The 26066-nt window shown below is 33.0% G+C and overlaps 1 protein-coding gene across 1 annotated transcript in view; it reads right to left on the bottom strand.

Annotated features, from left to right (window-relative positions):
* The window catches only part of Hcn1 (hyperpolarization activated cyclic nucleotide gated potassium channel 1), a 310929-nt gene that overhangs the window by 78745 nt on the left and 206118 nt on the right, over positions 1-26066 (bottom strand). Inside the window, exon 4 of the mRNA XM_005392730.2 lies at positions 25109-25327. Coding sequence (XP_005392787.2) covers positions 25109-25327 — 219 coding nt within the window. The remainder of the gene's footprint in view (positions 1-25108; positions 25328-26066) is intronic.

The following is a 26066-nucleotide window of genomic DNA, read 5'->3' as shown; positions in this document are numbered from 1 at the left end:
CAAATAAGGGACTGCAGTCTACAAATAAAACATAGCACATCATCCTTCAGGGTGACAATTCTAAGCTAAATTCTCTAATGTTCTCTAGAGGATCTCAGTGGGATTAAGAATTATTTGCCTACAATGGAAAATACTAACACAATATACTTCACTGAATTTCCTTTTCAACAGTTTATGTTTCCTCTTTCCTAATCCTGCTTCTTAGAAATACTCTCCAATAAATTACTCACAACCAAATTCCTCTCTTGGACTTTGCTTGTAGGAGAGTTTAAACTAAGTTAGCATTACTATTGATCCATTCCTCCTGAATACTTGTTATCCGTTGGCTTTTTCATCTATATATTCTTTAGGGTTTCCTTTCTTCTTTGGTGGCACTTTTCAACCTTTCTGAAATGAACTATTTAAAATAATATAATATAAATAATATACTTCTAATACTCTCTTTCTATTCTTGCAAATAATTTTTAAGCTTTTAGTGATGGGTTACAAACCATAGATGATAGATAGATAGATAGATAGATAGATAGATAGATAGTAACAGAATATAATTTAAATGTCATTTATATTCCTCAGTATTTTTGGTGAAAATATTTCTTAGCATTAAAAACAGCTTGACTTACATTTGTGAGTTGCTCTAATTTATTTTTTAATACAACAGTTTCTATTTCATTGTTCATGGCTTTCTATATTTAAAGCTACCAAATATGTGAGGATACACACAATTACATCATCTTGCAAATAACTAGAAGACAATAACTCACCAGAAAATTACAATGTAGGAGCAACATATTTCATAAAGACAGGAATTTTGACAAGACTTAGCTTTTATCCATCCTTAGTTTAATTAGCTTTTCAAAAGTGAAAAGTTCTAGCAGAGATATATGTTTAATACTTACTAATGTTGCTTACTATAATATTAGAGATCTACTATTATAAGGCCAGTCATCTCAGATATGTGATGGTGAATCAAGACAAATATACTATCAGGCTGGTAATAAATTAGCTGTTATTGACTCAACCAAAATGAAGACACAGAATCTAAGTGGATCATCATCCGATCTCTGAATATTTACAGCCAAAAATAAGTGAACAATGAGAATATCCTAAATGATTTTCTACTCCTGTTCCATCCAACTGTAAAATTTCCAAGGGCTTACACTGTCCCTAGTAATCCATAAGAATTTTTTTAAACTTATTTTAACAGGAGAAAAAGATTAGATTCTGTGTCAACTGGTATTTACTATATGATCTCAGTTTATAAGCAATTTCTGTATATTACCTGATGGCAATTATTTCATCATTTTAAAAATTTTCTTTTCCATGTGGAATGACCTTAAGAAGGCACACTGAATTCATGGTTATTGTTAATGAAAATGTTTTTAGCCAAATGTTTAGCCATATAATAAGTAAACGATTGGAGAAAATAATAATTTTTATAGCTAGGTTTGAGGAACTAGAATGAATTTTATTTCAATAGAATGATATATGACAGTATAACTAACCTTCTGAGGGTAACTTTGAACAAATGAGGTACTGGAGTCTACAGATATAGCATAGCACTTCATTCCCTTCAAGGTAACATTTTTATGTTATATTCAAGAGCCCCTCTTCTATATCAATATTCATTTATTGATAATATATAGGCTTTTTTCCAACTTGCTGCCTTTATGTAATATAAGCACTGAGTCCTGAACATGTACCGTTAGATTACATTTCTCCTTTCAGTCAATATCCGCAGATCCAAATTCTTGATAGCCATTTCCAGTTGACAGTGTAATAAGGATCTCACAGCTAGCACATTCCAGGCAAAAATGAACTATAAAATCTCATCTTTATTATAGTTTCTGCTAAGATTGTAATTGCAAGTATTGATAGTTATTGTTCTTAGTGTTCTTGCAGAGTTAAATTTTATAATATATTACCTATTTTTAACTAACCAAGAGAAAACTAAAAATTACACAGAATCATGGGATACCAGATGATGTTCTGATGTATGTATACATCGTGCAATGTTTAAATCAGAGCATCTCCTCAATTTTTATGTCTCATTTCTATTGAGTACATTAAACATCATCCTTACCGTAGGTTATAATAATAGCTTTCTAAACAGTCTCTTGTTCTACATTTGAATTCTCACAGTTTATTTTCAACTTCGTAAAGAGTAATATCTTTCTAAAATATAGGTCTGTGTATGTGAAATCGTGGTTTATTTAAACCCCAATGTAGTCCAGTCGTGGAAACTGAAATATTTTGGTGAATTATAGGGCCGTATGTGATGTAGCCCTCTGTTTCCCCTTATCATTATCATCCTTTCAGACTAAGCATGGAAGTATGCATAGGGATAGAAGGGCATCAGAGAGAACAAGTATTAGATATCACATTTCTTCCTATAACATCAGTTTCCCTCTGGATAAAATTTACAGACGTAACATTATGAAAAGATAAAATGTGAAATAGAGTATAAATACTAAACTTTCAAATGTATTTTCAGATGTATAAGCGCTAATAGTCTGTGTGTCAGATGTTCAAGTATATGTGTTTAAACCCCTCCATATTTTAGTTGTTGGTAATGAAGCACAAAACTCTCATTGAATTAATTGATCATTCTAGATCTTGCACATAAAATTTTAAGTATTAGAGCTACAGCTGAGCTAAGACAGCCAAGAGATAAGAGAACCTCTAGGAATACATAATTTTGATTGTGTATTTTGTTCAATCAAGTTTTTATGTTTGCAACAATGGCAATGACAGCAAGAAAATAATTGAGCTATAAGACTTGATGTCTAAAATTTTATTTTCATGGGCTGGAGTTCAAAGATTACTCACCAGTAATTTATTTGAGGGAGAGAAAGAAAATAGGATTTATACTTCCTTTAAAACATAATCATATGGCTTAATTTTACTGTCACCAGAATGTTAATATTTCAATGTGAAATCCTAAGACATTTTGTTAACCATTAAAAAAAAAAACAATATGAAGCAATGAACTACTCACACGTGATTAATATCCAATACATTTCTTTAATATTATCAAATAAAAAGATATATTAAAACAAATAACTCAAAGTAATAGCAATATTAGGAATAGAAAACTAGAATAAAATAAAAGTTTAATTGAAACCTTGACTTATTATGTACTTTCAATTATTCTACTTAAAATATTTTTCTACCCTTTTTTTTACTGAAGGAAAATTTTCCATGTTTCATCCCACATGGAGCACACATTGTAGGTCAGATGAGGAAAAGGCATGTGTCCTTTGGTTCACAGCTCTTCTGAACTTTATCATCAATTTAGTAAAGAAAGAAGAGCTAACTAGGAGGTTATAACAGGTGAAAATATAAACCAAAGTACACATAGTAGAATCTACATAGATATTTGCTGAGAAGTTTTTGATAATTATACATTACTTTTCCTGAAGCTAGGTAGTATTTTCCAAGCATTGCATCTGTGTGTCTTTTATACTTTTCTAATTATTTTCTCTTTAAACCATAAGGGTATGGAGTTTGCTTATAACAGGGCAAAAATTGGCAAAGTTTTCATGATTATGTTATTCGGTCTAGGAAACCATAAAACCTACTGAATATGAACATTGTTTCATGTATACAATTCTAAAAGAAATAAAGAGAAATATAATGATAGTAAGCCAAATGCACCATATAATAATTTGTATTGTTTTATTTGTATAGACTCTCTACAAATATGTATATATTTGGAGGATTTGTTTCTTTATATTCACTGAGATAATTTATGAAAATAAGAGAAACATCTTAAGATAGAAAAAGAAGAAAATGCTAAGATGCTAGGACATCTATTAAGTAAATAAAGATTCAGGCAATGAGAATTTTGAAAAGCAATCATTTATAAAAGTTTAATTGGAAGGGCGTAGTGGCACACATTAGTAATACCAGCCATCAGGAGGCTGAAGCAGAAAGATCACAGTGAGTTCAAGGCCAACCTGGACTATACAGTGAGTTTAAGTTCAGCTTGAACTATACAGCAAGATGTTGTCTCAAAAACAAAAGCAAAAGTAAATAAAAATAAAACTTTAATTGATGAAGCTACAGTGATACAAACAGCATGCTATTGGCACAGTAACAGACATGTGGAATAATAGAACAGAATCGAAGATCCAAAGGCAACCTCCAACACAGTCACCTGATCTTTGACAAAAGGACCAGAAATATACTCTTTAGCAAATGGTGCTGGGAAAACTCGCCATCCACATGCAGAACTTTGAAGCTAGATCCATATCTCTCACCGTGTACTAAACTAAAATAAAAATGGATTAAAGATCTAAATACTAAAACAGAAAACAACCTGCTGGAAGAGAAAGTAGGTAAAACTCCTGAACATGTAGGTGTAGGTAAAGACTTTCTGAACAGAATCCGAACTGCATCAAAAATAACATTGAGAGTCAACTGATTGGATTATATCAAATTAAAAAGCGGGGCTGGGGATTTAGCTCAGCGGCAAAAGCGCCTGCCTGGCAAGCGCAAGGTCGTGAGTTTGGTTCCCGGTACCGGAGAAAAACCAAAAAACCAAAAAAAAAAAACAAAACTCAAATTAAAAAGCTTCTGCTCTGCAAAGAAAACTAACAAAGTGAAGAGGTAACCTACAGATAAGAAAGTATTTTAATCAGTTACAAGTGAGATATAGGACTGATATCTAGACCATAAAAGGAACATAAAAATTTAGATACTCTCCAAAATAAAAGACTCCATTAAAAATGAGCCTCTGAAATTAATAGAAACTTTGCACAGAAAGAAATAAAAATGGCCCATAAATACATTGAAAAATGTTTAACATCACTACCTATTAGAAATATGTAAATTTAAAAAACCTGAGATTTTATCTTACTATAGAAAAATAGCAAATGTCAAGAAATCAAATAATACATTCTGGAGAGGCTAGCATGAGAAAAGGAGCCCTTCCTACATTGTTGGTAGGAATGTAAGCCAGTATGGCCATTGTGAAAATCTGTGCGGAGATGCCTCAACAAAGTTAAAAATGAAAACCTCATTCAACCCAGCTGTTCCCCTTCTAGGAATCTTCCCAAAGGCATTAAAGACAAAATATTACAGTGATATGTTCTTACCCATGTTTATAGCAGTACAATTCATAAATGCTGAATCTTTGAAGCAGCCTCCATCAACAGAAAAATTGATAAAGAAAATTCATTATTAATACACAATTCATGATAATAGTAGTGCTAACAGTTGTAAGATTATTCAAAGTTTTATAGAATATTTGTTGTATCCACCTATTTCATGAGTCAGGTGTAGCACACATGATTGTTTACATCTTCATAAAGACATGGCAAACTATATGCAAGAGACTGCATGCTAAAGAACATAGAAATTTCCTGGTGTTAGCAGGATTCTGAACCATTTTGTTTATGTACAGATCATTTTCCATGTTTTGTGAATTATCTGTCATATACTGGTACTGAAAATCAGTCAGTATTATTATCAGTCTGACATTATTATTTCCTCAAATATACAGATGATTCCAATATTCAATCCAGGGTGAGACCACTTGTCTACAATAAGAAAAATATAATCAAGAGTTTGATATATAAGAAAAGTATGGCATGTGAAGGTTTACTGAGAAATCTTGCAATATTATCCTGGACAAAGAAACAATTAAAATACAGGGCTTAACTTTAGAAGCTCTGCTGGATTCAGCAGAAGTACAGACAGTGGCTGTAAGCTATGGAGAGACATATTCCAGATTAATAGGTTTAACATTTATAAATTTAAAACATTTCAAATTAAATGTATGTTCTGTGAAGTTTTAGCCTTCATAAAAGTATTCAAACAAAATCGGACAGTCAGAAATCAAAGAAAATGGTGAAAGCCAGTAATCAATGGAAAGGGATGTAAGAGATCACTCAAAAATGCTAAAATTTCAGGAATTCATACATTTTTTCACTTTCCTTGAATTCCATTCTTCTGTTCATGACTAGTTGAAATTTAATACATTTACTAAATTTTAGCAATAAAAACAATTGTATTCAATTAAAAATAACTTTTGATCTCCTCTTGATTTGTAAGATGTAAGAAAGAAATATGTTTCAATGGACTGAGAATAATTCTAGGATCAGTATCTCTCTTTGAGATGGTTAGCGAGAGAGGCAGCATATGTTAGAAAATCTTGCCTGTGCAAACACAAAGTAAATTCAATTTCAGTTCTGTTCTTTTCATGTTACATGACTTGAACTAAGAACTTGACATTTTTGATGTTTGGTTTCTCTATGCCATAGCATGGAGCAACAGAGAATACATTTAAGAAAAATATATAAGATGGCTTAAAGCAGGACTAAGTAAATGTTAGTTTCCTAAATTACAACTGCATTAACTGGGAACAGTCTGCCTCAGTGGCACAGAAGAGTAAACTTATGAAATATGGCCAAGGAAGTTCAAATACAAAGGATGAGAAATCAAAGCAATCATAAATGTATTAAAATTTTAAATAAAAATGATAAAGATATTCCTTTATCTCCCCAGAGACCTCAAAGGATCTTGGTACTGTACAGCAAACATTTCCAGCAGTATTAGAACTGCTTCTAAATTGCTATCGGACCTCTTCTGCATTCTACAAAAAACATATTGAATATAATTTCAATTGTTCTTGATGATTTGTCACAATCACGAGTAGTACTTTCTTTATTATAAGTAGTTTGGTAGTAGTACCTAGATTATCCCGTATGTGGGGTGTGCTTTTACTTCATGCTCCCATGTGGCCTTATTTCCCATCTTCCATACTCCTAAAATGTACAGAATGCTGGCTTCTCCAGGAAGTTTTCCCTGCCCTTGCTACTCCTATTTCTTTAGCTTCTTTCTTTGTGACCTGATATATGTTTTATTCTAACCTTTCAAATACTTAGGGGTCTGTTTTGCACAGACTCACCCCAAACCTAATTAGAGCATTAGTTACTAGAATGTCTGCTGGAACTAACCTACAGTAAAGTTCATAACCTACAGTAAAGTTCATTTTGGAGAAGTAAAATCAGTTTAAAGTGCTATGTGCTTCAGATGGTAAGAAATACAAATGCTTGTTGTACCTACTTTCTGACATTTATTTCTTTAAGACTCAAAGGAGTTTCTAGTTTAATTATTTCTGGCTTTATGACTGACCTACTTAAGACTATTGGAAGTCAGCTGTGTCACTGGGTGTGACTATAAACATGTAATAACATAACAAACCAGGCTGTAGCTCTAAAACTAAATCTAGTGGAAGAAACTGCCCCCAGAGGGTTGTATATAAAGATGATACTTAATTTTAGAAATAATTACTGTTATAAGCCCTGAAAGTCATTTATCTAGAAGAAAAGCAGTAAGATAATTTTTGAAAGGTGATCTCCTTACTCTATATCCCAAATCAGTACTATGCAGTAATGAGTTATGCACATAAAGATAACCCAGAAGACATTTAAAGTGCTTTTGGATCATCCAGGGGCTATTAACATATATTTAGTATAAAGAGGAGATATTCAGAGCTGGAGGGCACCACAGAGATAATAGTTTCAATCAACTCATTTCTGGGCTAGAGTGGCAAATTTATTTTCATAATTTTTTTCATAAATTTTATATCTAGTTAGTAAATGTCGGGAATGAAACCAGGTCTTTAAATTCCTAACAAGCAGTCTTTTACATTTTCCCGAAAGCCAGCCCAGTATTTGGTATATTGTATTATTCTTTAGTTCTCATTACTTCTTGAGCATAGTTTTATATTCCTGTTAACTGTAATAATTAATACATGAGAGCATCAGTTTTCTTCACAGCTTTTGATGAAGGGGCATTTTAAAAAGACACCTGGAGGAAGCACTATTTGCTTCATATCCATTCTAACTTGAAGTGAGGCTGGGGCCAGGCAACATCTTAAATATCCTTCCCCTGGTAGAGATTGATGAATGATACCTCTCTACCAGTATGTCTATCCATTCACCGTTGTTTTACAGACAATTAGTATTTGTTTTCCTGTCATGTGTATTTTTATGATATCTTCCTTTTAATCTGAAATATTACTTAAGAAAATTTTATCTCTCATGGTCTCTGAATTTTATATCTGAGAAGTACTCTTCTTTCAGAAAGTAAAACTTACATTTAGAGTTTTTTTAACGTTTAAAACCACATGAAAGGAATGAAAAGGACTGGCTTGGGTAAAATTTGATATTATACTATAAGAAACTAATAATCTTTTTTTATGTGTCAAAATAATTTAATTTCCATATACATCTCTGTCCATATGAGAAATCAAGATCTGCACTTTATAATATGTACCTGTTTTGAGGCATTCAAGTCAATTCAGATGGTAAAAATAGAATTCAATCACCAGTGAAAAGTTTAAAAAATATATATTAAACAAAATGCATCTTTATAAGATAAAAAATAATCTTCCACAATGCAGTAAATTGCAAATCACTGAAACTTTAACTCTTTAGATGATTTCAGTTCAGTTTTTGGTTTTGAAATCTGGACATAGTAAGAAAACTAATAAGCTTATATCTCTATCATTAATCAAGGCAATAATGATTTCTTCATTGCCCTGAGTGTGTAATGAAACTCTATATGTTTTTGTTTTTCTAGAAAAAAATACAAATAAAAATTACTATTAACATAAATACATGTATATACAGAATCTACCAAAAATGTATACATACTTCAGCAGTTTGCTCTACTAATAAATGTCTGGAAGATAATGGCCACCCCTTTGAGCACCTGTTGTATTTGTAGAGGTCAAAGGTAACTTGTATTAATCTCAGATGTCTTAATAAATTGAATATTAAAATATTTATACTAGTCTTTATTTTCCTGATGTATATGTTTTTGGCAGACTCTGAATATGCAATATTCACAAAAAGAGATTAACTAACAAATATCTATGGGAAATATAATGTGAGGCTTGAGTAACACCATAGAATACAATCTCAGGTTCCTGGATACACCTGTTAATTTATTTAAATACTACTTGGTTGCAGGAGTATAACTACCATCTAAAACTTAATAATAAATGTCAAGAACGATGAGCTACTTTTCATGGACAAAGTGCTTTCTGTTTGGGATGATGTAAAGGTTTTGGAAGTGAATAGTAGTGATAGTTGCCTATCGCAGAAAAGAGAAGTAGATATATGAGGAAAGATATGAGGATATATTGATATATATTCTTCGGTAAAAAAAAAATATGAAGAATAAGTTTAAAGAATATGAATCAGGGCCGGGGATATAGCTCAGTAGCACCAGCACCTGCCTGCAAGTGCAAGGTCCTGAGTTTGATTCTCTGTAAACAAAACAAAACAAAATAAAACAACAGCAACAAAAAAAACCAGGGCTGGGGATATAGCTGTGCGGCACAAGCACCTGCCTGGCAAGTGCAAAGAAGTTCGATGGCCAGTACCAAAAAAAAAAAAGAATATGAATCTACCCTCTGAAGACTGTATGAATATTGTACAGTGAGAAAAATTCTGGAAGAATTTAAGTCATATTGAAGGTTAAATTATGGGTACATTAAAGTTGTAAATTGTAGAGCTTGTAATATTCACTGTCTCACTAGGAAATAGTTAAAATAGTAAATATAATATCACACAAAAACATGAAAAATAGAGCATAAGATTTCACAACCTTGACACATGAAAGAACACAACAGTTCCTCACACATTTATACCCTTGTTAGACTTGTACTGCTCTTTTACATGCTATACATTCAGTAGATTATACTTTGGTGTCTGCTATCAGGTGGGTGCTGAATATCCCACCAGTGCCTGTGTGTTAAAGGGTTGGTCTTTGGTGGCAGTATTGGTAGGTGGTGGAATCTTGAAGACACAGGACATAGCGGGAGACCTTTATGTCACTCGAGTTATTCACTTAACAGAAATAGTGGGACTCTGGCCCTGCTCCTTGTTCTTTTACTTCCAGGTCAGGAGGTGAGTGTTTTCGCCCCACCACATGTTCCCATGTTGCTATGCTTCCCATCACAGTCCCTAAGCACAGGTCTGACTGGTCATTGATTGAAACCTGAAAACATGGGAGCCAAAATCACCCCTTTCTTTTTATAAGTTAGTTATCTCAGGTATTTTATTACAGTGATGGAGAGCTAACACAGTAACAAAATATAAGGAAATGTTTTCCTTTCTTACATAACAGGAAATTTGTTGAGACCACGAGAGTAAGACATACTGTGACTTATTCCAAGAAAATTTAATTCCTTTCCTCTATACAAACTAGAAAAATATTAAATGTTATTTCCTTTTCCAGAGAAAATGGCACAGTGAAGAGGAGTACGCTACAGCACAGTAATTATTAGGAGCTATCTTCAGCTATATCACATCAGTGTTTTTCTTTAGAGAGCAGTAGGCTAGATTTCTTACACAATTTCCTGAATTTAATTTATGAGAGAATCTCAATAATTGTCGGATTAGCAGCTACAGAAATAAATAACATTATGGGGTATTTTAATAAGATGCATACCCTATAAAATACGAGGCTTTTGAAAATAATGTAATATTTTTTGAAAACCTCCTGTGAAATTCTCAGAACTAGCAGATACTGGCACTATAAGATTGGGAAAGTTCAGATAAGCCACTACACAGAACATAGATCTTAGAGTGACTCTCCTAGCATTATGGAAACAAAAAGCCAAGTAAATATTCTACTTTTTTCTAAGCCTTCTCTGTAAAGGTGAATTAAATATTACAAAGAAATGGCCATCAGAAATTTGAGACAAATTTAAAGAGTAATTCTATCTAGGAACTTTGCTTATAATGTCACTTGATTTGTAAAGTTTATTAGGTAAAACTAATTCATTCTATTGCTATAAATGAGGAAAATCATTCTCAAAGAAATTATATAACACTTCAGCTATACCGTTATGGTGAAATAGATATAGAATTCAAACTCCTTTCAGCTTGATACTAAACACTATGCACTTTCACCAATAACAACTGATTCAAATGGACATTACACCAGGCATGATATTATATATGTATATGTATATATATATATATATGTATATAAAATTTGGTACAGATTACTGATCCATAATTCTTTTCATAGGTTTTATTGCTGCCACATCTTATCTTAAATAATTATAACTTTTTCTACTTTTCTCTAAATATTTAACAATTATAACTTTAAAAGATGAGTAGATAATTTCAAAATGCAAAGCTAAGTTTAAATTCCATGGCCAGATACAAAATCTATTCACTGTCACTCATTTAATATAATGAGTTAAATTGAGGTAAAGCCAAAAATGCCCAAGTTTTGTCAGCAACATTTAATAGTAAAATACAAAATAAAAGTCATCCTATTTCCATTGCAAGACAAGGTAATATTTATGCAATCCTCTGTTCCAGGAAAAAAAAATTAGATGGCAAAAATCTATGGAATTGATTGTACTTACACACACTGAAAAAAAGTGAGATGCTCTCTGTGTGAGTAAATTTTATAATGCATTTGTTCTTCAATTTCTCAAACTCCTAATAGGAAAACTAACTCAGCTAAAAGTTTGCCGGAGAAATTCTAATGATGAAAGCTTAGCAGGCACATTATGTACTCATGTTTCCCTTCAGAACTTTGCGCAGAATTAGATGTTTTATAAAGCTGCTTGAAATGCCAAGTTCCTTTCCTTTCAAGTAAATCAGATACATCTACTGATCTGATGGATGAATGAAATCAGATGTTAAACTCTCCCACAGATAGCTGAGTGATGTTACATCAAATACAGACAAAGGAAATCTTCAGAACAATATGAAATCTGTGGTATCCTATTTTTAGTCAATGAATCTTATGAAAATTAATTTTCTAAAGTGAAAACACTATGAGGCTGTCTTGGTTACTTTTTTCTCATTGCTGGGACAAAATACCTGACTCCCAAAATTAAGGAAGGAAAGGTTTATTTTGCTTACAGTTCGTGGAGGTTTCAGTCCGTACTTGGCAGATTATAAGGCAGAGTGGCCCATGGCAGAGAGCTACAGCTCATGGGGGCAGAACACAGCAAAAGCAAGCAGCACACACCAGGGCGGAATGGGGGAGGAATGGCCTCAAGCACTCTTTTCCTCTCCCTTACATATGCAAACTATCCACTCCCGGTGGGTTTACTCACACCCATATTCAAACTCTAATAGCCTGCCCCATGGCCGCATGAGGCTTTGGGGGGACACACAGACATACACCACAACAGAGGCCTAAAGCATCCAAATATTCCTGAAAATTATAACTTTTAAGTAAAAAGTTGCTTGTATTTGTATACACTGCTGACTTACTACTTTAGTTTACTAAATGTAAGTTCTCAGCCAGTAAAGAATTTCCCTATGCTATTCATCAGATATTTGAATTGTTTCAAATAAAATTGTTTATACAAATGACAAAATCTTTAAGTAATACTTCTACCCCACTGCTAGTTGTAGTTGTGAAAATTGTAAGAGTAAAACTGCTGCTTCAACAGCAGTTGTTTTAATATCCATACATCTTACAGCAGTAGTTTTAATATCCATACATCTTGCTATTAATAAGATGTAGGGATATTAATTGTATTTAGTCTGTCTAAAATTAGGTTTTTATTTCTAAAATGCAAATTAGAGAAAATAATAATAAAGATATACAAATAGAAAATTTTTCCTACTTACTAGTACAGGAAAAATCAAAATTTCAATTTGGAGGCTCATAATCTAAGAAAATATTTCTCTCAATGTTGTCTAAGCAACATTAATTATCTAGACTGTTATTCAATGATTTAAAATATAAGTGCATTCTAATTCTGGTGAGTTCCATGCAGATTCATATTGAAAGCACAATTTTTATGTTTTGTGCATTTATTCCAGTTTGTTGATATGTTTTCATTCTTTGATCTTTAAAATAAGAAAAATAAAATAAAATCGAGCTCTAAAGGAAAGTTACTTCACAATGTTCCTATAAAATATGACTACTTGTATTCCTTATGCTTGATGTTTCAGAATGCTAATAGAAATGATGATTGTTCTAGTTGTATAAACAATATTTTATTAAATTTTGAAAGTTTAGAAGCTAGTGTCTAAATTATAAAAAGAGAATAGATCTGCAAATTTTAAATTTTAAATACTGTGATTTTTCCCAACGTATAACTTCCTGGGGCTTGCATAATTAGAGGGCTACGTAATTTTGCCAAGAAGCTGAGAAGAATGAGTCATCCACTCAGGGAACAAAGTATTCCAAAAAAAAAAAAAAAAAAAAAAATCAGGCAATTAAGGCTTCTACCCTTTCACCTCTTAAAAACAATTATCTTAAAAGTATATTTCAATGATTATTAAAATTCTTTTGTTTTTTAATACTTTAAAAATTGAGAGAAAGGTCTGGAAAAATTAAATGGTGAATGTAATCAAAAATAAAATAAATTGGGCAAACTGAGAAACAATTACATACTTATCATATTCTTCTTGAACCTACTGGAGTCATGTGGGAGTGTTACGTTCTATACTTGGTACAGTCATGAGGGTGTCTTCATTTCGGGCCTCTACGACCACCTGAGTTCTCTAATTTGCCTGGCAGTCAAACGAGAAACTCTCATTTTAGTAAAAGCATATTTATGAATTGATCAGATTCGGAGGAACACAGATGAGAAATAGGAGTCCTTCTATCCAAGCTTGTATAAAAGCAGTTGAAGACGCCAGGCATTGTCCCTTACTGCACTGTACTGCAGCCATTCTGACATTTTACATGCTGTATATTGTATGTACCACTGTTCTGCTCTTTCTCTTGCTTGTAGATTCTGTTTTCTTTCTGCCTCATCCTATTCCCTTCCCTTGTTCTCTCCCTTTCTCCTGTTGTTCTTATTCCTCCTCCTGCTCATTCTTTTCTGTCCCTTTACAGCTCAGCGTCTGTGTTCAATATGCTGCTTTTCTACTACATTCAGGGGTGGAGTTTATCTGAGAAGTCATTAACACTACCAGTCTCAGCTCCAAACAAGTATGATGTCTCTGTAAATAACTAAAAGATGACTCAGCCCTCTAATGATCAACTTACTGCTTGAAAACAAAGTACAATAAATCACATATTAAAATAAAACCAATTGTAGTGATGCACACTTGTAATCCCAGCATTCTGGGAGGCTGAGGCTGGAGGATCAGAAGTTCAAACCTAGCTGGGGCAAGTTAGTGACTTGGAAGAACTTGTCTCAGAATTAAAATGTATAAACAAACAAAAAATAACTAAATGGGCTAGGGATGTAGTCCAGCGTGAAGTTCAATCTTCAGTCCTGTAAAGTACACAAACATTCACACACACACACAGACCACACACACACAATAAAATTTAGTATTTTCCCTTTTCATTAGAAAAAAAAAAAAACCTAAATAATCTATTTACATCGTTTAATAGAGCTATTGGTTCCTCTTTTAATATTTCTTATAAAACTATAATACTAAAAGTGAAGACCATATATGTGCTCATTCTGAACATTTTAACTGAGTTTTCCCCTCAACTGCATAAGTAACTTTCAAAATTTTAGTTTATCAATTTTGATACTAATTTAACAAAGTAGAAAGATAGCAAGAAATGTTTTTAAATGAATATATTATTCTAATATAATTTTACCTGGCAAAGCTAAGCATTGAATTTGGAATAAAATCATTTATATTATCATCTGAATAAATATTCATACCTTTTAAGCAAAATATTGTGGTAGTCAGAAAAAGTTAAAAATACTTCATTAAGTTTACAGTTTCTTCCACTGTAGCTCAGAAAATTTTAAATTGTTTTTTAATTCACACCATCATTATATTTCATTTCCAAATGCATGAGCTCTTAATTTATTTCATTTATTCTTTTAAAAAATATTCAAGTGTAAAAAGTGGATTATAATTTATCTGTGATACATAGATTATAATCTTGTTTTACATACATTGCCTTTCACTGAAAATAATGGAGAGTATTTTGTGTTAGCTCTTCAGGGTTTTTCAAGTACTCTGTACCACATTTGAAGAGCATGTTTCCCAGGAAATTCCAATCATTTCTCTGTCTCAGTACCTGATAGGCCTGTAGTTTTCCACCTAAATCTCTCCCTCTTCCCTATGGAGAGAACTGTTAGCTGATCACAGCGGTACTCAGCCACACTATATTCAGTTTCCTTGAGTAGCAATATGACTAAGATCTCAGCACTGGAATGTGAGTTAAGAGGCATGCATTTCTCATCTTCTCTACCTCTTGTATGCCCTGGAACATAGAAATATTTGTGGTGAAGCTTCAAACATGCAGAGAACAGCACCCTACAGCAGAAATTGACCAGAAGTATTAGCATCATTTTTCTAGTGCCAAAGAATTCTAGGAAATTTCTTTCCCTCTATTTACACACTTTGGACTGACATTCATTGAAAATTTAAAAAGGCAAAATTCTAACCTCTCTTTCAATGATGTCTTCTTACTAGACTATGATTCCATTTAGGTCAAAACAGAACGTGGTAAATTAGGCTTATAGAGTTGCTCCCAACACATCTCTGTCAGTCTTTTGTGCTTCATTTCACTTCTCTTTCTACGTGAACCAATTTCCTTTGGGCTACTCTCGAACTGTGGCAAACTCTTTCATACCTCTATGGTTTGGCCAAAGACTGCCAACTTCAACAACTTCCTTCTGCTCATCCTTTATAGGTTCCTCATTAAAAATACCATCCCATCCTGTAGCCTATATGATTAGTCAAACTCTTAAAAAGGTCTTATCATAATTTTATAGTCCACTAAATTGTCTCTCAAACAATTATATATACTTTCTATGAATCTTATTACTGGGTGTTCTGATCCTCCCAGTCCCATGTACTGTATTATGAAAATCCAATATAAGAAGGTACAATCTCTTTGTTCACTATGTGCCCCAAATCTAGGACTTCACATATAGCAAGCTTTATATAGAGAGCATTTTAATAGATTAAAAATTATTTAACACTCAACCAGGATGGTAACTTTTCTCTGAATACTATTTGATAAATAGTAACATAGTTGCCAGAGGTTTTATTTGAATTGCCTATGTCTATTTACAATGCTGAAGTTTCTGATAAATATATGTACATTAATTATTCTATCAGCAAATGTTTATAATGTGATGAATTTCATTATGGAAACTTGCAGTGTAGGTAGGATTACACCATATTCTGCATATTATTGTGATTTATTTTCATAAAAGGTAGTTTTGAATACAATATTCAGTTGCTGAAATTTGTATAATTCAGCTCCTAATGTATAATCTCATGACTTCAAAATTAAGACTACCTTTATGTGAAATCAAACCTAGGCCTCTTTTGCATTTTCTCTAGAAAGGATGCTTTTCCTTTATTCAAATTAGAAAATTTAATATTCCCCACATATATGTACCTCTGATCTTCACATTCATAATTCCTGTCTCCAATGAATCTTCTCAAAATTAGAACTCTTTTCTGGGAATTTTATTCAATATACCTGGTGGTAAGGTGACCCTCCCTTCATCCAAAGGACCCCAGCAGGCTGGAGAGATCGTGGGTGACTCCTTCCATCCAGAGGGCCCAGGGAGCTGTCAAGATCACCAGTGACATAGTAGGACCCCGGCTGGGGCACACACAATGAGAAGGTGGGATGAATAACTTGGAAAAGTCTGACAGTAGTAACAATACGAGCCACCAGCAGGCAAGTTTTGGTGAACCAGCACAGTGCTTGAGGACAAACACAACTGGAATAGAAGCAGGTGGGTAGGGCTGCCCCCTTTTAAAATTTTGTTCTCCCTGTTCTACTTTGTGCTGTTTTGCTTTTCTTTCTATGTGTTTATTCATTTGTTCATTTTTTCTGTGTATGTGGTTATATTTATTCTGTGTGGGGGCGTTGTACCTTCTTTTCTTTCATGACAGATCTCTAAGCTTTGTTTTGGTACACTTCTACTCGTCCTCTTCCTCCTTTTTGTCAACTACCTCACTTGATAAGAACCCAATCAAAAAAGAAAACTACAGTCCAATCTCCCTAATGAACACAGATGCAAAAATCCTCAATAAGATACAGGCAAACAAAATGCAACAAATCATCAAGAAGATTATAAACTATAACCAAGTAGGACTCATCCCTGTATGCAGGGATGGTTCAATCTGCACAAATCAATAAGTGTAATAATATACCATATCAACAAAGCCAAAGACAAAAATCACATGGTCATTTCAATAAATGCAGAAAAGTATCTGACAAAGTCCAAGCAATAAACTCACAGAGAGAGAAATTAGGTAAGCCACATCTTTTACAATAACATCCTAAAAAATGAAAATACTTAGCTAACAAAGGAAATAAAAGATGTATAAAATGAAAATTTTACTCTGAAAAAGGAGGTCAAAGATGATATCATAAAGTAGAAAGATATCCCTTGCTCATGGATAGGAAGAACCAACATTTGAAAATGGCCATACTTCCAAATTGTTAAACAGATTTAATAGAATCCCAATAAAAACACCATTAGCATACCTCACAAAATTAAAGAAAACACTCTTAAAATTCATTTGGAGCCAGAAGAGACCTAGAATAGCAAAAGCAGTCTTGGGCAACAAAGACGAGTCAGAGGGCATGACAATCCCTGACTAGAAATTGTACTACGAAGCTACTGTGATAAAATCAGTGTGGTAGTGGAAAAAAAACAGACTCGAACAAAACCCAGACGGCATGAGAAATACTACAAAAAATCAACAAATGGGATCTCACCTTACTAAAAAGCTTTTTACACAAGAGAAGAAATCATCAACGTAGTGAAAAGACAACCCATGGAATGGGAAAAAATATAGGCAGTGGCCCCTCAGACGAAGAACTTATATCTAGAACATATAAAAGATTGAAAAAAATAAATCAGCCCCCCCCATTCAAAGACCCACTCAGACAGGTACTTGTGCTGCTGAGCTATATCCCAGACCCTACCCAATCCAAAAATGGGCATCTGGGATGCATACACACTTCTCAGATGATGAAATACAAATGGCAAATAAATAAATGAAAAAATGTTCAGCATTGTTGGTCACTACAGAGATGCAAATTACAACAACACTGAGATTCTACCTCACTCCACAGAGAATGGGTATAATCAAGAAATCAATCCATAACAAATGTTAGAGGTACCATGGGGAAAAAGAATCTTTCTCCACCGTTGGTGGGAGTGCAGACTGTTGCAACCACTGTGAAGTAAGTGTGGAGATTCCTTGATAAATATGGAATAGACGTCTCATGAGACCCAGCTCCTCCCCTTCTAGGTATCTTCCCAGGAGAAATAGAAACATCATACCTTAGTGATATATATGCACTCAGGTTTACAGCAGCATAATTTATAATGGCTAAATCTTGAAAACAAACCCAAAGTCCATCAATTGAGGAGTGGAGGAATGGATAAAGAAGATGTGGTTTTTTTATATAATGGAATACTGACCAGCCATAAAGAAAGATAAACTGGGGACTTTTATAGGTAAATGGATACAACTCAAGACCATACTCATAAGTGAAATAAATCACTTATCCATATGTATAAATATCATATTGTCTCACTAGAGTGATAAGCTGAACAAGTAAATAAGACCCAAAATGTACAATAGATATTGTGAATTTGAAAGAAACTGTTCAAAAGACAAGAGAAACAGGGGAAACTGGAAAGGAAGGAAAGGAAAGGAAAAAAGTTATATATATACAGGATAGCTAAGATATACTGATAATTTCTCCTAGTTCATTGAAAAGAAAGGTATGTGCTAATATTTTTGGACAATATCTCCTGCTTATATCTTGTACCCTGAGTAACTACTTTGCAGATAACAATATGAAATGTATTAGTTATTTTTACTCTCCTATTATATTGTTTTGAAATTATTTTTCTTCTTTTTTATAATAAAGCAAAAACAATATACCTGGGGATTATCTGCCTGGTGATTCTTACATCATTTTATGTGTGTTTATAGTGGATCCAAGTGATCAGAGTAACTAAAGTCAAGTTACATGCAGGATAATTCTTGTTCATTGTGTGTTCTTGTACAATTATTGGTTCCCTGAAGATCAGTTCCCGTCCCTTGAAAATGCTTCATATGTATTTATATTTTATTATACATAATGCATGCAGATGCACTAAATGAAAACATTTTAAGGAGAACTTTGAGAAGGTTCCAGTGAAATTCAAACATTTCTAAAAAGTAAAATGCTGCCAGACGTGGTGGCTCATGCCTGCAATCCCAGCACTCGGGAGGCTGAGGTGGGAGGACCATTGTGAGTTCAAGGCCTGCCTGGTCTACCAAGTGAGCTCAAGGCCAGCCTGAACTGCATAGCGAGACCCTGTCTCAAAGAAGACAAAAATAAATAAAAATCAAAGATAAGAACTAAAATGCTTAAATCAATCTACAAATGAAAATGCGATTCTACTTTACTATAAGGGCTGTCATATGTAAATACCGAATGTAAACTGCAAAGGATTAAATAAGGCTTAGTGAAGATGAATCTTTAGCACTTTTCACAGTCCTGAGACAGTGGATACCTACAATACAAATATAAGAATTTTTAGCATGAAACAGGGTATTAGTACAGAAATCATTGCTGAAGAAAAGGGGGACATTTTATTCAACAGTGGGGTAAATCAAAATATAAAAGTTGAAAAACAGTGGTGTAAGTGATTTTCAATTGGCAAAAATCTTCTCCTTAATCAATTATTTGTAACTACACTTAAACTAAAATGATTTTCCCAGATGAAAATGTAAAATGCCATTGTTCTACTAGAAGCTTGATTCATCTTAGTTCAAGAGACTACATTAACCTCATCCAAGTTTATCATACTGCTACTTTACTATAGGAGAATATCAGAAAGATTCCCAGTCCAAGATCCTAGCAAAGAACATTTGCTAGTATTAGCAATGTAACATACTAGAGTATGTTAAATTTCATCCTAGGCAAATAAAGTATATGGCATAGCTGCACAGAAAATTTCATGACTAATGAAGGAACTATGTTGGAGACATGTTTATAATATTCTTATTTATGAAGAGAGGAAGACAGTATTTAAAAATTATGAAAGAAGCCAACTGAAATGGTTTTGTAAAATGCACATCGATTTTAGAGATATTTCCTCTCCTTAGGAATGATCACAACGAAAATTGGGACATCGAATCATTTTGAATTGAAGCATTGGTTTGATATAATTTTCTAAAGTCACAATCAGAGCTTCAGAGCCCTCTGTTCTTTGGAAGAGAAATATTGCTAATCCGTACAAAAATCTGTAAACCAATTTAGCAGCTGAGCTAATTAATTTCTTGATATAAAGAATAGCTATAAAATAAGATATGAGTTTTTCTGTTTAACTAAATAAAACTATAACATAAGTATTCACAGGCAAACTATTACTCTTGGCTTAATCATTAATCTAGTCCTATAACCCATTATTAAATTTAATATTTAGAATTAATGACAGGAATCAATTCTTCCTCTCTTTGAGATAAAAAGTTCCATCATGTTCAGAAGCAGACATAATCTTGACCAACTCAGCAACTAACAAAGTACTTCAAGCCTGATAAGGACTTTGATAATATACCTTTTACTTCTGTAATGAAGTAATCAACATCAGAGTTCCACAGGAAAACTTAGTTTAGTTTCTAAATCTTTATCTGTATTTAAGCAAAGTATAAATACATATATGCATGCAGGCATGCATGCATACATACATACATACATAAACTGGGGTCTGAATTACATCTGTGAAATATAAATAGTCTTTGGACTTATGTCTTACTCTTGCCAGGAAGGCTAAACAAACACCTCTCAGGTTTAGTGTCTGAAGTAGGGGAGTATGAGAGATTGTCAAAGAAAAGGATGCATTGTGCTTCTCCATGGACAAGATCTAAACCATACAGGAAGACCAGCATTCCCTCTTAGGAGTGGCCCAAGAGCAAGGAACTCTCAGCAGGCAGAGACTGCAGATGAAAAGTGAGATTCCTAAGTGTCTTATCTAGGTAAATGCAGGAGAACTCAAAAGAGTTTATCTGAGAAAGACAAAGGATCTCATAAGCAGAGTGTCTGCTTTCATCGCCTCTGGACCTAGCTAACTACACTAGTTTAGCACATCTATCGGATACATTAATAATGCTGTTTCCCCTTCATTCATCTCTTGTACAGTGATAAAAAGACATTAATAATAGTGTCCTATTATAATAGCTCCTGGTAGATATATGACAGGTGAGAGAAAAGAGCCATGAGCCAAGCCTCCTTTGTCACTCCCGGCTTGTAGTGCCAAAAATCTATAGGTAGGCATAGTAAGTTATTTATTTTGCCCAGGAAAGAACAGTCTCATTTGGTCAAATTAAATTTACAACTGGAGACAAAATTATAATTCTTTTTAGTTATATCTGAAGTTGGCTTGTTCAATAAGAAGCTGTAGAAACCATGCAAATTCTGGTAATGTCAAACAGAATCAAAGAAGGCACTTTTCAAATACAACTCCTCCCAGAGATTAAAATCTATTGGAGTAGAGAGGAAAATGTATTTCCCTGAAGAGTAATAGAGTGCAAAACATGAAAAACTGTGAAATCAGCAGCATAATTCATGACTCAAATCAAAGTTTGATCTGTTCTAAACAGTATAAAGATCATCACATATTTCTGGTCAAGATACACCATAACAACAATGACAAAGCTTGTGATGAAAATGATGAAAATGATGATGAAAACCTGATATCCTCAGATTATTAGCATTAATATATCATGCAGTTAAGGATCTCATAATCAGAGGGCCTTATGTCATTGCTTGGGACAATAGGGTGGCTTAACAGGAAGATCCAAACTGAACATTATTTCCTGGGCAGTAATAATTAAGTGACTTTAAAAATAAAATAAAATAGTATAAATTAAAATAAAAAACACTGGACTGGATAATTTGTGGCTGACCATATTTGGTTGGTATGTTCACTTAAGTCAAATATTATGAGTGATAGCAATAAGTAGAGTATTAGGTATAGAAATGAATTCTGGAGCAAAACTAAGTGGGTTGAATAGCAGTATGTGCCAAATAGAAAGGCTATTTAATAGAGTCTACTATAAATCTATTTACTATAAAAGCTATTTGATACAGTTGACTTCTTTTACATAAAATATATTATTCCTGGGTGATGGGAATGAACATTATATAAATATTCATTTTAAAGGCATCCTTGGCAGATAACTCCAACTCACCTAAACCAAATATTAACCAGGAGAATTAAGCATTTCTTTCTAAAAGTCAAATATACAATTATCATATGTCACAGAAATTCTAGGCATAGTTATATATAAAAGAAAACATATCATCAAATCAATAATTGTACAAAAAGCCTGTAGTAGTACTATTTACAATGCCCAAATGTAGACCCATCCTAAATATCCATCCACTGGTAAATGAATAAATAGAAGGTAACGCACCTGCACAATGAAATATTAACCAATCATACATAGGAATGAAATGCTTATGCACAATATACTGGGGATGAACATTAAAAACACATCAAATGTCCTAGATGATATGATTACATTTTTAAGAAACATTCAGAATTGGCACAATCAAGCACACAAAGATAACTAGTGAGGGCCCTGAAGCTAAAGGAGATGCGGACAGGGAGTAACTGTGTAATAGATTTCTCTTGGGGTAATGAACATGTCTTGAAGGTAGAAGGATGCACTGGTTATACAATATTGTGTATCAACTAAATGTTACAAAACTGTACTCTTTGTGGTGAATTATATGTTATAAGGATTTTACCTAAATAAAACTAATAATAACTTGGGAAAAACTCAAAATAGCCATGTCACAAAACAAGCCACAAATTAATCATATATTATGCAGCACTATCTTGTAAGATTGATTGAACACAAGGTTGGCGGTGCGTGCTTAGAGTCTCAACACTCTGAGAGGCTAAGACAGAAGGACTGAAAATATAGGCCCAACCAGGCAATTTAGTGATTTAGCAAGAAACTGTCTAAAAAATAAGAAATAAAGGAAAGGACCTGGGGATGTAGCTCAGTGCAAAAGCCCTGGATTTTATCCCCAGTATCATACAATGTATGAAAACTAGAAATAATGTTAATAAAGATAAAATTTTTTAAAAAGTGCATTGTCTTGAACATGTGAAAAATTGACACATTACCTTATACTGTATCAGAAATAATTTTAGTAGTCTAGAACTAATATACTGACAGCTCTTCTGTTTACAGATGTACATAAATATGTATGCATTACATATAGCAGTACCTCGGTTCATGAATTCAATTCTGCCCACAATTCTGGTCATAAACCAAACTGGATGTGAATGGAATCAAGTTTTTCTATAAAGTCAACATTGAATGTAACTATTGAATTTGATTCAGTTCTCATCCAATTTGGTTGTGACCAGACTCATGAAAAGAATCAAGTTCAAGAACTTTATATATATCTATATATCTATATCTATATCTAAACTCCTTATTAAATTGCTGTGAATACTAAAACCTCAAAAGGTTACCCCAGTATCCTTGCCCTCTGTCAGGCAGTTGTAAGATCAATAACTGGATAACTTAAATTGCAACAATGATTATAATATCTTTACATATAAATGTCCATGAATATATAGTTAAATAAATTATTTTTCTAAGTTAAACTCTGTTTATATGGCAAATCAAAAACACAAAATAAGGTGAATTTATTTAATGTGCAGCATAATGCTAACACATGCAATCTGGAAATAGCAGATTTATTTGTTTTTAAGAAAATATGTAGCAATGATGCAGATAAGATTGACAGGAAAGGAGCCTTTGTATTGAGTGAAACTGCAAGTGGAAAAGCAGCAATGTAAGAGGAACTTCAGACACAGCATATTGTACTCTCGTGATAAATCCCCATAAAATTAGCCCAAATTTTCAGTCAAAAAGCCTTGTGCAAAATCTCTTCTCCTTTATTATGCATTCTGTTCTTTACAATTTAATTGGAGACTTTATTTTAAAAATGAACCTTGAAGCAATTTTGGGTGTAGATCTTTTCATTACTTCAATGAAAAGATAAAGCTTTGCTTATTGTAATAGTAGGTGATGGTATAATTACTTTCAAGGAAAATAAAATATCTGGGCTCCCTTTATCCTATTGTGTGATTACAATACTATAAACAAAGCAACAACTTGAAATGATGTTCAATCTGTTCAAAAATAATTTAGTCTAAATTGTTATCACTTAGCAGAGGTATCCAGACTCATTTTAACCATTATTCTTAGAAATGGTCTTTGCCAAGGTACATGCTACCTGTGCTTCAACAACAGTCCCAATATTATACATTCTTCCTGCAAATAGAAAATTCTTACTTCTCAAAAAGTAACATATTTTTTCAAGAATATTAGCAGTATCCAGTTACCAAATGTTTAACTCCAGCCAAAGAAATTAAGCACATTTTTAAAAATGCAATGAATAAATCATTGCATAAATTGGCTTTTATCCTCTCTTTTAAGAAAAGTTTAAAGCATCAAAATTTTAGTTAATATGTTCTGTATGAGAATGAACAAACAACCTGTTAATACACATTTTTAAGAATGAAGAGTGTAGTGACTTATCCGTCTATAAAGGCAACTTATGTTCAACTAGCTATATGACTGTGACATAAATTATGATTACAACAAGGAAAGTGGCACAGAGGGGAAATGCAATGGCTGTCTGTCTCCATTTAGTCAGCCAAACTTTTTCTATATATTAGAGAAGGCATTACACTATAAATATATATATACATATACATACATACACACACACACACACACACACACACACACATATATATATATATATATACACATAGAATTGTTGGAAGATGATAGAACATGAACCATGATAGTAAATATAGAAAGAAATTATAACAGCGGACCATTTACACACGTTCTTCTCAATGACTATTTATATGAGCTATATGCATTTTGAAACACTTTATATCAACACAAAATTAGATTTTCAAGAAATCTGTTATTGAAGAGAAACTAAAACTAAGTATGAGTTGTGGGATCACCTTGATGAAATCTCAGAATATCAAAACAGATTGTGTTTTCTTACCTTAAATATTTCATATCATATTTTTTTATAGAGGAAGATACGTTGAAGGCAATAAATTCAATTTAATAACTGCTTGAAGATAAGAGAAATAAAATACCTTCTCTTGGTATTGCCGCCTGGATGAATCCAATGACTGGATTAAAGCAGTGGCATGGCCGACAAACATGGCATAGCAGGTGGCGCCGACAATCATGCTCAGCATGGTAATCCAGAGGTCTGACATGCTGACTGGGGCTTGGGCTCCATATCCAATGCACAACATGTGACTCATTGCTTTGAAGAGTGCGTATGAATATTGTTGTCCCCAAGACACATTCTGGAACATGGTAGAGAAAATAGATCAAAACATTAGGATATTATGAAAAGAGAGCATAAATGGTACACAGAACCACTATACAGTATTATTTACAGAGCAAAACCCTTGCAGTAGATTGTTTAAATACATACGTTTCAATGATTGCTAATCAAATGACTGGATCTTTTCAAATCTTGTCTAACATGAGAAAGTACGAATAGTGTACTGTTAATATGTGCATCCCTGTCAATGTTGTTTGCTGTTTTTACTTCTAGAATTCTTTTGCTGACAATGGTGTGTTGCACAACAATGCCAAGAATGAATGCTGATTGGCTTATTTTAATCATTTCAAAGTTTCAAGGAAATCTACCATTTTGTACTTGCCATCGGAGAAATGCCACTGGTTGGTGTGAAGTATATGGGCCAAGGTATAGAATTTTTTAAATAAAAACTATATTTTACAGATTTAAAAAGTAATAGATGTGTGGCGTCCTTCATAGTTTTTTCTTTTGTGATGAAAAACAAAAAAATATTTCCGAAATACAGTTCTGATAAATGAAAAGATTGCCTTGAAGGTCTGCCTCAGGGTAATATATCTCGGAAACCAAATATTAGAGTTGAACTTATGTGCATCTTGTTGACTTTTTATAAAACAATAAAGTAAAATGAAAAAGGCAAAAGAACATCTTTGCAAATGTTCTTGAAAAAAAAAGCTGAGTTCTGGGATTAGTTGTAATTTCAGGTATCACTGCAAAATTTT

Source organism: Chinchilla lanigera, unplaced genomic scaffold (genome assembly GCF_000276665.1).
Source record: "Chinchilla lanigera isolate Chin_1 unplaced genomic scaffold, ChiLan1.0 scaffold00045, whole genome shotgun sequence".
Classification (NCBI taxonomy): Eukaryota; Metazoa; Chordata; class Mammalia; order Rodentia; family Chinchillidae; genus Chinchilla; species Chinchilla lanigera.
The sequence above is the reverse complement of the archived record's forward strand: the minus strand, read 5'-3'. Positions and strand labels throughout refer to the sequence as shown.